Below are 15,811 nucleotides of genomic sequence, written 5' to 3'. Positions count from 1 at the left end.
ATGATTGATTCAAATTATTGTAACAAACCGCTTCATAAGCTACTTGCACGTCTCCGCCAGCACGATGTGAGACTGGTATTGCTGTCAGACATCTTCATCTGGTATTACCATAGAAGCAGACGTCTTGTCAAAGTTCGACTGAAATTATGAGCAGGATGCCAACTCGGCAAGAAAAATGAGAAGTAATTCTGTAGTATGTCAACTTCTACAAACGTGTTACGCTAGGTTTTCATATTTGTATGTAACTCTCCAGTGAAATGCAACCAATTGAGCAAGAACAACGCAGCTGATGCACCAATTTGTGCATTGAATTGAGAAGTTATGTGTACAAGAATTGTCGATCAATATTTCATACTTCCATGCATATAAAAAAGTCGAATGACAACTGGAAATGATTCCTCGTAAAATGGAGACTCGATTCTGAATTCCAATTGTCCGTCCAACCGTGTGTCGAGAAGTTTCAGAAGTGGCAGGTGGGGAGCTTCACTTATCATGTATTCATGAACTATAGCAGCAAGGCAAATATAGCTCGAAAGATTGATTTTGGAATATCAGAATTTTCCTTGCTCGCAGATACATATCCATTTATCTTCTCCACTCCTTTGCCCTGACAAATCATCATATTCGACAGCAAATGGGAGTGTCAATTGGGTATAATAGAATTGTTAAGTAGTCTACGCAGAATCCACTGTATGTACCACTAGTCTGTTTGCAATGGCCAGGTATGTGACTACGTGCACTTACCAGAACTGCATCCCGGAGGGGTCCCCAACATTCCATACGATTGTACTTCAACGAGCTCGAATGAAAGTATACTCTAACCACAGCATCCAACAAATCTTGATGATTTCTGAAGAGATCTGCATCTCCATAGAGCACAGCCTCAAGAACCTGGATATTTTGTCGAATTGGACGCTTTACAATGCTACTTTGTCTGTGTCACTGATCTTGGAAAACAGAAATGAAATCCATGAACTTACCAATGGCAATTCTTTGGAAAATATGTGGTATCTGAACTCTGCAGCCATTTCAGATAATGAATTTGGTCCACTCACATGACAGTGGACATTCAAGAACAAATTGCGATTCACTTCTGTCCACTCAGCTACAACATCATCTTTACTATACCACCCTTTTAGCTACATTAACAGCGAAAACAATTGATTCTACATAGAAATAATACTCATTGATGGGTCAAACCGGATTACTATGGTATAAAAGGCGATGTTACCTTGTCACGGTGGATAATGTTCGAGATTGTTAACGTTAAATTTGCCGTAAAATCGCAGTGTGAAAGGGTGTAAGTTCTTGGCACAATTGTAGGTGGTGTGACAACTTCTCCCATAAGTAAGACTTCTAGCTTTGCTGCTTCAAATCTTGCCGGCGGACCTAGAAGCCTTGCTGCCTGTCAAGAAACGTACACCAAGAAACGCTCAGACAACCAAAATTTTTAGAGATGTAAAATAGAAACCTCCATCCCATTTATACAGCATTTTAAACACACTGTTGTTACAATTTTATGAGTGGTAGTTTATTTAGATCCAACGTGATTCACTTCAGTTTTCTTGAATTCAAAAAGCTACCAGCAGCTCAATTTTTGAATATTAAAACACATTTTCAAATCCCAAAACAAAGAAACAGCCAGACCATGGAAAATAACCTGGAAAACAAGGGCATTGTAAGATGGTCTTGGATCACTCAACACGTGAGGCAGAACTGTTGCAGTGACTGAATTCTTGAGTTTTCTTGGAGAAAATCCTCGGTAACAAAGCTGAGCTGCAACAGTACAACTGGCCATAGAATGCATAACACATTACTCATCCTCTTACAACTGCCGCATTCCTTCTTGAAAGCCCACTGCTAATTCTCCAGCACCACTATCCTCATCTCAACGTGAATACGTGCGTAAATCGAGAGAAAGGGAAGAAGAATACGTGTATGTGGACACGAAGCATACACATGAAAATTTTCAAGTGGAAACATTGTTTTCCGGGTTATGTGGGCCCACAAAATCCACCACCAACCAATGGCACAAGTCCATTTACGCATGTGGAAAAAGGACACGTGACGTGTCCAAGTTGAATTCTTGGGCCAGCCTCTAGAGGCCAAACTTGTCTTTAGGGCCCATCCCAACGAGGCCCATTATATCTATTCTTTATTTAATAATAATTATATATATACTAGCGACTTTTTACTCACGTTCCGAGTTTGCACAATTTTTTATAATTAATTTATGTTCAACTAAATGGATCAAGCTAGGGGTAGAAAATTTTAGAAACTTAATAAATACTAATAGACTTTATGTAATAACACAAGTGAAATGAATACGAAATCAAATAATGAATTAATAATATCATTTTCTCTGATTCTTAAACTTCGAGGGGAAAAGGTGCAATACTTCACCTAGGTCCAACTCCTCGTTGCCTAGAAAAAGCCTCTTTTAATCGAATGATTAAATTACTAATTACACACTCTAATCTCAACCAATCTGTCCCAGCTTCCCAATATTTCGGTTCCATTTCATGTGTTTTCATACAATCGAATAATATTCAGGAAGATTTATCATTTCCATATTGTTATATTAATAATATTTCTACTTCCAAACTTTCGAAGTCCCAATTTCTTGCTGACATGAAGAGAATAAAATAGTTTACCAATTAAAATTTTCTCTAATTTTTTCTAAAATAATTTGGATAAAAACCATAGTGTGGATCATTATGAAATCAAACTTTAGTTTAATCAATTATTGGGCCATAGGGTAAATGAGGAGTTGCTCTTGCTCCACCACTACTGGCATTAATTATCTTTACTTTTTATTTTTCTTTTATCGAAACTTTGATCGTGCTGATAGCATGAATGGACAAAAAGTGTGAAGCTTCAACCTTTTGAACTGTGGGTTGTCCCCTAATCCAATGGCTACAACTATTATCATAAAGCCTTTCCTCCCTCATGTTGGCATGATTGAATTTCAAGAATCACAGGTGATGTATTTATATCTTCTAGGTCTAGTTTTTTATGGGAGTAATAAAAATGAGGCACGATTATTGTCTTGGGTGTACCAATCTTGGTTGTTGCATATGCATGTGGTTGATTTATCCAAAAAAGAAAAGAAAAAGAAACAATATCAAGTTTACAATTTATCTTTCTAAATTACCAGGTGAGGTTTGCACTTTAATCAAAATAGTTGAAATATTCCTTCAATGGGAGGGTTCTAGCTAACTTTTCAGGTTCGTTTTTTTTGTGTAAAAAACAAATGGGTAATACAATTGCAACCTCCACCAAAGATGTGAAGGGAGAGTTGCTAGATAGTAGACATAAGTCTGCCCTTAGACATAAAAAGAATTTCTACCTAAATAAGGAGGATAAAATCGAACTCTTGTAGGGTCTAATGCGGTGAGATCATTCCTCATGTTGCATTATTAACTAAGGAGACGCCATAGTTTTTATTTTACTGGTTAGGTAAGATGACAAAAGCAACAAACAAGGAGCTGCCAGAATCTTTGAGTTATATATTATATTGCCTCTGTCTCCCAACTGTTTCACCTTTCCTTGAACAAACAAGTTGGCAGCACTTGTAAGATGTCATGTCTGCTGCCACAACCTGCCTAAGAAAGCATCCTCAGAGAAATAAAAGAGGCTCTGAAGAATTTTTGGAGCATTCATCATGTCAGTATCTTGGAGGAGCAAGTGCATACTCCTGAGTTTTCTGGCTCTCATTCTCGTCACAGAAGCATCGAGATTGTCTAATGAACACATTTGGGGGCAAATGCTGCCTAAGAAGCTGCCATCTCCATCTTCAGCTCCATCGAGGGGGACAAATTCTGCAATCAAATCTTTGAAAACTGAGGAAACTGATCGGATACTCCCATCCGAAGGTGGAAAAGTTTAGTGTACCAATAGATTAGGTAGGTTAACATATATTTCTGGAAATTGGTTGGAAGGCATTTTCTAGTTTGTGTACCTAGTGTAAATTGAAGGTATAATGACAATTCAAGTGATTGATAAACGTTGTAATTTTAGGAACTAGCTTCTGCAATTCCAAACTACTAACTCCGAGAATGTTTAAAATTAACTTGCTCATTTGAATAAGCGCCTGAGATTGATGAACATATTCAATACATAGTACACCTTTAAGATTCTAATTTGTCATTTACAAGCAGTTTTCTATATTCTTGAGTTTGGTCTGAGATCCTCTTGCTCATAATGGATTCCGTTGCCATTTCATAGTAGGCCTCTCCACCATCGATTCTGTTGTGCATTTTTCTGCTAGCTTATCAACTTCTGTTGGGTGCTCATCCTTACAATTATTTGGCAAACGATGGTCTCATTGCCCTGATCCCAACTAAAAAAATTCACACGTTCAGGATGACTCCAAAACTGTATCCCTTGACCAAAGTTGACGTGCTCGGAGCTCGAATTGACACATCCAGCTACGTCAATTTGAACCAAGAATTATCTACAGTATTGATTGATGCAATAACAAACACTTAGACACTAAAACTACGATCTAGTAATATGCAATGGCTGTTGACAGTTTCATGAATAATGTCACTAGAATGCATTGAGCCAAGCACTTCAACAGTTTCAGTTGCTATCCTCAGACGCATATTCCATCATAAAGAGGTTGCAAGATCACCATCATGGATATCCTAAACAATAGATGAATAACGCGGATCACGGAAAGTTTTCAGTAGGATCATATAAGAGTCCAGGTAGATGGATGCCATTGCCCGGGGCATTGGTTCCCCGGGCTAAGGAGCACGGGCTCTCGGACAGATTCCGGATGATATGTCTCTGTTCGAGTTATCTCGATAAAAGCAATGCACTTGAGTGTATATGTATGAGATACTCAACTCGGTAATCATCGTTGTCAAATCAGGGGACATAGTGGATGGTCAGGAGCAGTTGGCATCTTGCCATAATTAGTAATCAGACATTGAAAACAAGGTCATCATTGACTTTCTTTCTATAAATATCAGGTTTAGTTTAACATTTAAGGATTCGTTCAATTACATATTGCCTACACCATTTATTATCAGATTATCTCAAAAACCCTTCACTAACTTAAGCGTCGGAGTGGTCCCGTCGGAGAATCTTCCGGCGCCCCATTAACGATCTTTCTCCCTTGAAAGTGAAGGTCCAGGTGCCAGGGCAACCATCTCCAGCTCATCAACTCGATCCGGTGTTATCGCCCACCAAACTCTTACCCGATTCACCCGATCATCATCAATCATAAAGGTTATGTTGGGAATTGCACCTCCAAACAACCCATCACATTCGTCTAATCATGAAAGAGCAACTAACTTATCCATGAACACCAATTACCCGGTTTCATGAAATAAGTGTCACACATTTTTATGGTTACCATCTGGTTCTTTTACATAAGGCAAAATGCCTTCATAATGATTCCAAGACTCTGCTCTCTATTAGGATTCTACTTTCATAATTGTTTGTCGCCCTTTTGAGCTCTTCAGCGGTGAGAATTTTATAGTGTTTACTGCCGTTTAACATGGTTTGAAGCATTAATCCCCATTTCTCTATAACATAATGCATATCAATCGAGCAACTTTCTTTTCCTCGCGCCTCCAAAACATCTAACAACTGTCAACAGCAGGAACCATAAGACCTGTTGAAAGGTCGTTCTGAGCCACTTGGGAGTCGCAACTCCACGGACCAATCCGGCACGACAGGAAGTCGTCCTCAGCTTCGACCACAAATACAAGAACATAAGGATTGAATTTTTTACCATCACGGGTTCTCTAAAGTTTGCCAAAAAATCCTCAACACCACCTTTATGAATCGAAGTCTAACAGTATCCAATGCCAGAGCAAGTTCCATTCATGTGCCACAACGACATACATCCTGCAGCCCCCTTGATATTGATGAGATTTAGTCAATAGAGCAAATTTCAACTCCACATATCAATGTTGGTGAGTTCTTTGGATGTTCTTTTTTTTTTTTTTGTATGAACAATTTTATTTCTCAAAATATCTTCTCTATACTTTTCTTCTGAGTCTATATTATTTTGTCTAATTGATCATGCAGATTTATAAATTTTGAATATTAAATTTTTATCATGTCAGTATTTTTAATTTTCTAATCTGCTAAAATATACATTACTTTGATAATAATGTAGTTATTTTCAATTCTGATATTTGGAAATACTATTATTTTATCATATTCATAGGTAAATCGATCTAAGAACACTATTCAAATCCAGTAAAAAGATTAATTTTATTAATAAATATTTCCTTTTTACTGATATCCAATAATGATTGGTCTGAAATAATTAATTTAATAATACAATCATACTGTTTATGCTACGTGATTAATACGATTGGAGACGTTCAAATATAATTTTTGAAAAATTGGGTTTTAAAAAATCACAAGCGTGTGGGCACTTAATTTTTCAAGGCATTTTATCACAATTTATTTGTATGAAAATGTTTATATAAAAAATAATATTAAACATTTAAAATATAACATGATTAATTAATTTGATTGATAACAACATTCACTTGTGTTAGGTCTAATTGAAATAGGTTTAATTAATTTGAAATTGGACGCCAAGTAGCAGGAAATAATTAATTTTTTAATGGTGGCGTAGCACTTTGCTCTAAATCAGGAGCCCATAACTATATATCACAGCCATTTTAGACGAAACGTCTACGTCTCATTTTAAATAATAAAAAAGAATTAAGATTTTATATAGCTAATGAAGGAAAATATATCAACTTTTTCCTCACCAGAGAGATTAATATAAAGGGCAAAAAAATTAATCTCAAAGGCAACCAATTACCTTTTCTACATGTACAATGAAAATAATAATAAAAAAAATTATTCTTTACGATTTTGGCTTTCTGTGTTGTATCATTGTTCAATCAAATCTTAGTTTTGTATATTTCAATTTTTAACGATTTTCGTCTTTTTTTTTATCGGAATGTTGATGTGGCGTTATCAGACTAATGTTGCTGTCACATCAATACCATGTCAGAAATGACAAAAACTTGTTTCAGACGGTCTCACGGGTCGTATTTTGTTAGATAGATCTTTTATTTGGGTCATTCATGAAAAATTATTACTTTTTATGCTAAAATTATTACTTTTTATTATGAATACCGATAGAGTTGACTCGTCTCAAAGATAAAGATTCGTGAGACCGTCTCACAAGAGACTTATTCGTCGGAAATAAAGACTAAAATTAAAACAACAACAAAAGAAAAAAAGAGAATTAAAATTGAAATTTGACAATACAATAGATCAAAATCGTAAAAAATATAATATAAAACCAAAAATTCTATATTCCGTATAAAAAAACTATCCCATTACAATTGAAGAAAGAGATTGAAAATTTTATAAAATTTAGCTTATAGACTTACAATAAATATGAACCATTAAAAGTTTTTTTTATTATTATTATTATCGTTATGGTATCTAAAGTAGTTCAAATCAAACTTCATTACGATCGTGTCCGTTGTTCAAGAAGTGACAAAAACCACAAGATTTCCAAATCCAAAAAAATGGGTTCTTGCATGAGCAAATGTACGAGAAGGAAGAAATTCAAAGAAGATTGTAGCTGCAGCCATGTTCATGACAAGCTTGTCATCTCCCAAGATCATCCCAACTCTTCGATTCCAAGTAACACAGCACCTGCACCAACAAAATCAAAGCCCGTGATTACACCATCAGAATCTTCTACATTTTCTCGTTCGGATAATAGCAAATCATGTGCTGCGATGGGTTCATCAATATCATTTTCATTCATCTTGTAATTCTTCTTCGGTTTTGATCGGTGCGAAAGATCGGCCTTTTTCGAATGAGTTTTTGTGGTCTTGTGTCAAGGAGAGTCCACATATTATAGGGGTGAAGCAAAGTCTTGAAAATCCCAAGAGAACTCCGCTCCAAAATCTCGACCCTTCGATAGAATTCTCACCATTTGTTACAAGAACGAAGCTTTCGGTTCAAGAAAACCTTGCCGGCTCAACTCCTAAGAAAAGAGCTCGTGAAAATTCACCAACTCTGGTTCGGCAAAAGAGCTTTAGGAAAGAACAGAACAGAGGGCTCAGGTCACCTTCTCCGAGCCGAAAATTCAACGGAGAAAACAACAACAGTTTGTTGGCCGATGAAAACTCGTACAAAGGCCCCATTTTCCCCAAGGCGAGTGCCACTGATACTTTATCATATGGTGTGAAAAAGGAAAGTTTTCGGCCTCCAGCCACAAGTCCAAACCGTGCTTTCGCAATCAAGCGTAATGTTTCTGTCCCGAAAATGGATGCTTTGAGTAAAAAGATTGGCGGCAATCATGGTGTTGGAGAAGATATTCAAAGCAGGCAAGGGTTGGATATTGTGATGGAGGGAGGATATAAACAATCCACTTATTGCTTTAGATTGTTTTATTTTTTTGTGATGCGAGCTTATATCAATTTTTTTATTTTAAAAATTTCTTATCATATTTTTTGGTGCTTGTATTTTGTGTCAATATGGGTCTGTGGTTATAGTGTGTTTCTTGGAAGTTGTTCTATACTCGGGGAACATCGTCATAAGTTTGTAGGTGCGTGCAAATGCAAACGTTTGTAATTTGTTCCGATTGGAATATTGACAATGAATGTATGGGGTTGTTACTTCTCTTATTATGCAAGTTGGTCGTCCTGTATTAGCCAACAAAGATATATAGCCTGAAAACTAATTTGAAAATAATTACAAATTATTAATCAAAGCTTCCAATATTTTTTATACTTCCTAGTCTAAAATGATGTTCGTATATATATATTTAATTAAAATTAAAATTCTTATAATAACTAAATTTTAATTAAAATTATTATTATATATTTATTTCTTTATATTTTTTAAAGTCAATCATATTTTTATTTATATTTTCAAATTTTAGATAATTTATCTGTCTTAATAAAATTATGAAAGAATAATTAATTTAAATATGACAAAGATTATTATATTTAGGTAAATATTATATTTATATAAGTACACATTGCATATAAATGATCACTAATATATATACGTATAAATAAAAAAATTGGTTCGATTAAATTGGTAGTTATTTTTTAAAAATATTGGTTATTTTGGTTAAATCTATTCGGTTTCGATTATGAGTTTCAAAAATCGATTAAATCAATTAAACTGATTTAATAATTTTTTTTTTTTTAAAAAAAATTAGGGAATAGAGCCTTTCGTTCAATTTTATTTTTTTTATTGTATTGTGCTTATTTTGAAACTTCGATATTGGGCCGCCTCTTCTTCTCTACATCACTAGTTGCCTTAACTTGCCTTTTTAATCTGAAAAACATACACATTAGGGTTCTGCAAGGGTTTCACGACACCATCACGTCGTCGGCTGTCATCTGCTCCTCGCCACCACTTCTCGTTCCTTCGGTACGGTGGTTCAACTCTTTTCTCTTTCAGCTTCTGTAATTTTTAAGTTATTTTACATTGTTTCTTTTAAAATATTCAATAGGAATAGTAATGACTAGAAAAGATAAATCTTCGAAAAGGAAATCTAGAGAGAAGGACTCAGCTACTGCAAATGGAGTTGGTTCTGAGGCTATTCCTTCTAAAGGTATGCTTTTAATTCAAGTTTCCTTATTTTTCCAATTTCTTTATACAGATAGTAATGTGTTATTCGCTGGTTCTGTTTCTGCATCAAAATAAAACTTGTACCGAAGTTTTTGTGTTGGATCTGGGGTAGTTTATAATTGCGTTTCTGTGTTAAACATAGTGATTTAACAATACGAGGTCGAACTTATCCTGGGAACGTGCGAAAGAAAGAAATGAGATAGCTACGTGGATACTAAACATTTCGCTCTTGCTTTTCAATTGCAATATTATTTTTGAAAGCTTAAATTTTAGATGTAGATTTTTTTGCATATAATTCAACTAATTTATGAGTGAAAAGACCTTGCATTTTCAGCTTTGCTGTATATTTTCAAGGAAATTTGTGCAGAGGCTCTGGCATTCCCTTTTCTACCATAGGCTCAAAAAAGAGAAATTTTAGTGTTATTTACTCCTTAGTCTTGAAACGAACTCTGAGCCAATGTTAGTCTGATTCGAAATATCGTAGTTTTGGCCATTTTCAACCTGAAACTTCTTGGTTTTTAGAATTCCTCCATTTGAAAGGTAAAAGGACATCGGTTGCAGGTGAAATTGTTCTAATAACATACTCATAGTTGTGAGTTGTGACTTGTGATATAGCTAGGGAAGAAGTTGACCAACTTTGACTTTCTTTTTATGTCTCAACATGTGCTTGTACAACCAGTATCATTGAAAAAATTACATTAGTATGCAATTGGTTAATGCACTTCGGAGCATCGGTTTTGTTCTTATGGATAGAATCAATTGTGGCATGAAGAATCATTCATGATTTCCTTTCTTTCTCCTCTCTTTTGTGGCAATAGTTATTGGAGATAAAGATGGTGTGGTGGTGATGGATAATTTGAGTGAACCAACCATGGGTGAAAAACTCGCGAGCCTCAAGTTGGCTGAAGACGGTGAAGCCACTAATCAAGATTTTGTAGATATTTCTCGCACAAAGCCACCTACTGTGGATTCAGTTTACATCTTACTCAAGCAAGCACTTCGTGCTGATGATCAAGCACTTCTTATAGATTGCTTAAAAAGACAGGATGAGAAGGTTCTATTCAGTGCAGTCTTTGTTTCTCGTAGTTTTTTCTTGACACTATTTAGTCATGCACAACACTCTTTTTCTGTAATAGATTATGATGGATTATTCTGCTGCAGGTAATTTCAAATTCACTGTCGCTGTTGAATCCATCAGATGTCATTACGCTTCTACGGTCTCTCCTATCAATTGTTGGGTTGAGGTAAGGAAAACAAAGAAAATCCATAATCAGCGTCAGATGGAAACTTGAGAATGAGCAGAATAAGAATTAACCTGGTGAAAAAGTATTGCTCGATAAATTTTTATTATATGCAAAAACGAGTCTGTGAAATCCTTGGATGTCTATACCTGATTTGTTCCTGAATGTCATCATCTGGCTATAACTTGCATGAACTGAATTTTAGTATATGAAATGTCCTATAGACAAAAGTATCTATTAAACTCTTTAACTGATAATTAAAGTCTCATTAATTTGTGAATTATATTTTCTCACGCACCTAATTTGATAGGGGTGCTGTGTTGGCTTGTGCTCTTCCATGGCTCCATAGTTTACTGCTTCAGCATGCTGCCAGTATAATTTCCCAGGAATCTTCTCTGGTAGCATTAAACTCGTTATATCAGGTCCGAAAATAATTTCATAAAGTATCTTTAATTGATATGAAAGTGTGAATGCTACTTGCGTAGCATGTTTGTTTCAGTCTGTAAATTTATGGATCTCAAATACCTCATTTCTCTTACAGGTTAATAAACTTGAAAATGATTAAATGAGTGATGTAACTTGTCATCTAAGTTCAACATGATTGTAGCATTTGATTCTGAGTAACTTTATTGCACTTGTTAATGGGCTTGCAGATTATAGAGTCCCGAACCTCAATATATGATCAGGCTCTTCAACTCTCAAGTTGCCTGGACATTCTTTATGCATCGGTAGGCACACTCGCTGAATCATTGTAATTTTAGGACACACGGAAGTTTAGTAACATCGCACTTTTTTAATTGTAGACTGTTGATGATGGAGGAGAAAATATCGATATGGTAACACCTGTTATATTCGAGGACAATGATGACAGTGATAATGAGGGATCTCAAGATTCCATGGAAACAGAAAGTGTTCTAGATGGTGGAGAGCCTCAAGTATATAGTGATTTTAGTTACAATGAAGATGCTGGCGCTATTAGCGATTGAAGCGAATATATTTTAGTGTCTGTATTAAATAACATCCGATCAATGTAAACTAGCCTACCTTGTCATTACTAAGGAAAAACATAGAAAAATTTGTGGAGTAAGGCCAAAAAAGAAGGATTTTGTTCTCGTTCTCTTTCTAGGAATTAAAACAGTATCTGGATGTCAGTGTGACATTATTGGCTCTTGAGTTTTCGTATGTAGTTTGAAAGTTGGAATTTATTTGTGTATTTAATATCTCTTATATATATATATATATATATATATTATATTTGTCTAGTAAGCCTATGTTGTTAACTAGAACATAAAGACATTTTTACATCCTAAAATATCTGAAAAACTTTAACCGGTGTCGCCTATTATTATATTTAAAGTTTCATTACATATTTTTTGGCTCAAATTTTTGCTAGCGCAAATCTAACTTCTAATCGAACTATGAGTTCTGATACGACCGTCCGTTATAACTTTCTTGGATTTGGACGCAACTAAGTGAAATTTAATCAATGTAATTAAAGAACATGAAAAATAAATTCTTTGAATGATATGAATACAAGATTATATCACTAAGAATTGAAAAGAACATTTTTATAGTAAAGAAAAGTTGAAATATAAAATCTGAAAATCACTAAGAATTGAAAAGAACATTTTTATAGTAAAGAAAAGTTGAAATATAAAATCTGAAAATCGAAGGAACGATAGCAATGCTGGAAAAATAGAACAAAAATGATTGAACTAGAAACAAAATTAAAACTAGAAATTTGAATATTGAAACTGAAGTTGGAGACATTAATTTCTCAATTTGAGTGTTGATAATGAGTTATTTTTCTTGTTTCTGCATTGATGCCCTTTTAAATGCTGGTTTCCTGAGTCATTTCCTTAACTATTCAACTACACTACCCCAATACATGTGGCACTAACAACCCCACTAAGAGCCCCACTAACTTGTAGCTGCTTTGACTTGGTCTTCCTCTCCCTCTTTCTGCTTAGTTCCTTGAGTTGGTTTCCCGAGTGCCGAACTCCACTAACAACCCTACTCACTTGTAATTGTTTTGACTTGGTCTTATCCTCTTTCTCCTCTTGGTTCCTAGAGCTGGTTTCCCGAGTGCCGAAGGTTTCCGGAGTGCCCAACTCCACCATCCAACTGCTTGCATTGTACATCTTGGAAGTAGTTGATCAATTCTTTGCCGTTTCTGTAGCCTTCTTGGGATTTAATTCACTGAGTCCCGTCATTAAAATTGTTAAATGGATGAAATGATAAATTGACGGGCCAAATTAATTTATAGGCCAAACACATATGTAATTACAACCTAATACAAACCAATTCAACCACAGACACACATGCAAACTACCTGACATTAATCGATTAATGTGTAAATCTACACACAAGATATCAAACATTTATACATAACATTCAAATGCATTATATATCAACTTAATTATCAATTTTGAGAATTTATTTTGCTTTTGTTCTTTTGAGTTTTGACAGCATCAACAATGAACTCTACGGTTTTTTCTCCATGCTTGGCTATTTGCTTCCCCATCTTTGTGGAAATATGCTCATTTTCTTTGGGAAGAACAGTTCCTTGGTTAATCCATGATCCATACTTGCTGCTCTCTCCATTGTTAGATTCATTTCGATCCCTAGCTCTCAATTTGATCCCACATATTTCTGCTTCTTTCTTTTGTTTTGGTGGATTTTGTTCATTTTTGGAGTACCGTACATGTATCTCAGTATGTTAGATGTGTCAAGGTATTTATAAAATAGGGTTTGGTATAATTTGAACTCTCATAGCGAATGAAGTCCTTCTGTTTTTCCTTTAAAAACTGCATTAATTGTAATCGCAAATTTCTATAAGATTTCTCATAAGGAGAGCTCCCATTTAATCATATATATTTTACAAATTAATGTGGATGCTCTTGCTGTAATTTATCATATATTTTTTAATTAATATCTGTTGTGTGGAAGTAACTAATTCCAATTTTCTTGTGTATGTTCCTTATGTAATTCCAAATGGGTAAATGCCAACATTTGGCGTATGTGGGTGTGTGTTAGTGCTTGTAAACGAGTATTTTAATTAGTTTGTATAATCCATGCATGAAGTCGTGAAAATTAAGCCCGAATCGACGTGATGAAGTCTTTATGGTCATTTTTAATATTATATATATTTTTATTGAAAATATAAAGTAAAATAAGAAAAAAACTGTAATTTTGATCGTATATATTTGTTGATTTGTGATTTTTGTCTTCTGATTTTATTTTTATAAGATGTATCTTTGAATTATGATGACTTTAGTTCTTTTTCATTGCAAGGGTAGTTGTTGCCACAACAGTAAAAATAGCTTATCAAAATCGAAATTTGACAACGTCGATGACCCAGATTGTAAAGATACAAATACACAAAACTAATATTATATTACATTTTTCCCTGATGTATGACTTATCCTAGCTTTTCATGGGCAACCCCTCATATACATAAAACCTTGAAAACTATTTTCGTCACCATTGAGAAGGTTATAATTACATGTAATATGATATTGGAAGAGCTAACAACCTCCGATTTTGTAGTAATAATTGAAATGGGTACAAAAAAATTAAAAATTGGTGACTTTAATTTAAAATTCGAAAGAAATCTAGTTAATTTCTTAGGAAATTTTGGATTTTTTAAAAAGTTAAGTTTTCAAACTTTTGACTAAGGTCGTGACAACCATTTGATCCGTGGTCAATATTTAAGTTAGGTCGCGTCTGTCTGAGTTGAAAGCTAATATTGCATATTCTTCTTGATATCATGAGAATAAAACGTCATGAATTTATTATTACAATAAATTATTGATGTTTAGCAAATTATATATTAATTTTTAGAACTATACATAATAAAATTCTAGATATATTTACTCACACACACTATAAACATTACATTTATTTCTATCAAGAACTATCACATTTGTAAAATGTGAGTAAATCAATCTCTTCTTCTAAGAAACCCCATAGTATTTGCCGCAAAATAACAATTCACAAACATAAAAGTCAAAAGATGATTAGTATGTAATTCAGCCTATCTCGCCAGACATTAAAAATATCAACAATGTTCAACGCCACATCAAAATTTTTGGTGATAATTCATCATTTTCCCGTACGACTTCAAAATAAATTTTATTTTGAGATTTCAAAAATTTATAATCTTAAGCATGCACTATAGTCCTCCCAATTTTTAAACATAAATTATTGGTTTCAAAGTAGTAAAACAACTAATTACAGATTATAGTTAAACTCTTAAAGTGTTTTTGAATGCATTCAAGAGGTGAAACTACTCCAAAAATCAACTTTTCTACGTCAAAAGCGTCCTGATCAGAACTTCACTTGCTTTAGCCGGATCGGATTTGCAGTAAGGTTTAATGCAAATTTTGTAGAGAATATTTATGTACAGATTTATTTTCAACTTCATAATTAGCATATATTTTTCAGTTATCCCGTGGTTAAGAGATAAACTGTATATTTCATGATGAAACTATTAGTTGATCACAACTTATAAATTTTTTAAAATTAAACTTCACGCTCATGCTTAATTCTTAGTGTTTTTTCCACTTGCAGGATGCACCTATGATGCACCGAGGCCACAGCAATTGTTTGAAGATTTCTCTTACAGAAATTTATGACATGAGTGTTTATATACATGGATTAATATTATATCAGTTGCTTAATTCTATTGTATTCAAAATAATCTTCAATCAAATAATCTCCCATTAATTTCTTATGTACATTCACATAAATTTCACTCGTATGAATCCGAATTTCGATTTTCAAATGGCATATATCTTTGTCTTAAAAGGAATCCTACGCTGTTAATGTGAAGATGGACGCCATTTTAATTTAGATCCGATCCTTTCAAAAATGTGCAATAAAAACTTAAAAGTACCTTAAATAATCAACGTGCTTTATTATTACATTTAAACTCGCTGCATATATAACTACAACTTAAACACAATTAAGTAATCATACAA

The 15,811-nt window shown here is 34.1% G+C and overlaps 2 protein-coding genes and 1 pseudogene across 4 annotated transcripts; 2 read left to right on the top strand and 1 right to left on the bottom strand.

The window, feature by feature from the left end:
* Window positions 1-178: 178 nt before the first annotated feature.
* Window positions 179-1,961, bottom strand: LOC142545886 (magnesium dechelatase SGRL, chloroplastic). The gene is made up of 5 exons (XM_075653305.1): window positions 1,661-1,961; window positions 1,232-1,405; window positions 981-1,139; window positions 745-891; window positions 179-607 (listed from the first exon to the last, which is right to left on the bottom strand). The coding sequence occupies exons 1-5, from the start codon at window positions 1,805-1,807 to the stop codon at window positions 506-508; spliced, it is 729 nt and encodes a 242-aa protein (XP_075509420.1). The 5' UTR covers window positions 1,808-1,961; the 3' UTR covers window positions 179-505.
* Window positions 1,962-7,504: 5,543 nt separating this feature from the next.
* On the top strand, window positions 7,505-8,540 carry LOC142544648 (uncharacterized; annotated as a pseudogene).
* A 701-nt stretch (window positions 8,541-9,241) lies between these two features.
* LOC142545880 (U3 small nucleolar RNA-associated protein 5-like) lies at window positions 9,242-12,048 on the top strand. 3 transcript variants are annotated; one of them, XM_075653297.1, is made up of 7 exons: window positions 9,242-9,387; window positions 9,470-9,571; window positions 10,407-10,642; window positions 10,750-10,832; window positions 11,140-11,251; window positions 11,483-11,557; window positions 11,633-12,048. In XM_075653297.1, exons 2-7 carry the CDS (start codon window positions 9,478-9,480, stop codon window positions 11,813-11,815), a joined length of 783 nt encoding a protein of 260 aa, XP_075509412.1. In that variant the 5' UTR covers window positions 9,242-9,387; window positions 9,470-9,477; the 3' UTR covers window positions 11,816-12,048. The 3 variants fall into 3 exon arrangements, with proteins under 3 accessions (XP_075509412.1, XP_075509413.1, XP_075509414.1); XM_075653298.1 differs by having other exon boundaries at window positions 9,257-9,392; window positions 9,476-9,571; XM_075653299.1 differs by having other exon boundaries at window positions 9,262-9,387; window positions 9,476-9,571.
* The last annotated feature ends 3,763 nt before the right edge of the window (window positions 12,049-15,811 follow it).

This window comes from Primulina tabacum, chromosome 5 (genome assembly GCF_025594145.1).
Source record: "Primulina tabacum isolate GXHZ01 chromosome 5, ASM2559414v2, whole genome shotgun sequence".
NCBI classification, from domain to species: Eukaryota; Viridiplantae; Streptophyta; class Magnoliopsida; order Lamiales; family Gesneriaceae; genus Primulina; species Primulina tabacum.
The sequence above is the reverse complement of the archived record's forward strand: the minus strand, read 5'-3'. Positions and strand labels throughout refer to the sequence as shown.

Excerpts from the sequence above, each read along its gene's own strand:
- LOC142545880 (XM_075653297.1), top strand. The coding sequence starts at position 9,478 with ATGACTAGAAAAGATAAATCTTCGAAAAGGAAATCTAGAGAGAAGGAC. Across the intron at positions 9,572-10,406 it reads TGAGGCTATTCCTTCTAAAG|TTATTGGAGATAAAGATGGT; the intron begins GTATGCTTTTAA and ends TTGTGGCAATAG. Across the intron at positions 10,643-10,749 it reads TAAAAAGACAGGATGAGAAG|GTAATTTCAAATTCACTGTC; the intron begins GTTCTATTCAGT and ends ATTCTGCTGCAG.
- LOC142545886 (XM_075653305.1), bottom strand. The coding sequence starts at position 1,807 with ATGCATTCTATGGCCAGTTGTACTGTTGCAGCTCAGCTTTGTTACCGA. Across the intron at positions 892-980 it reads TTTCCAAAGAATTGCCATTG|GTTCTTGAGGCTGTGCTCTA; the intron begins GTAAGTTCATGG and ends CAAAATATCCAG. Across the intron at positions 608-744 it reads CCCTCCGGGATGCAGTTCTG|GGCAAAGGAGTGGAGAAGAT; the intron begins GTAAGTGCACGT and ends ATGATTTGTCAG.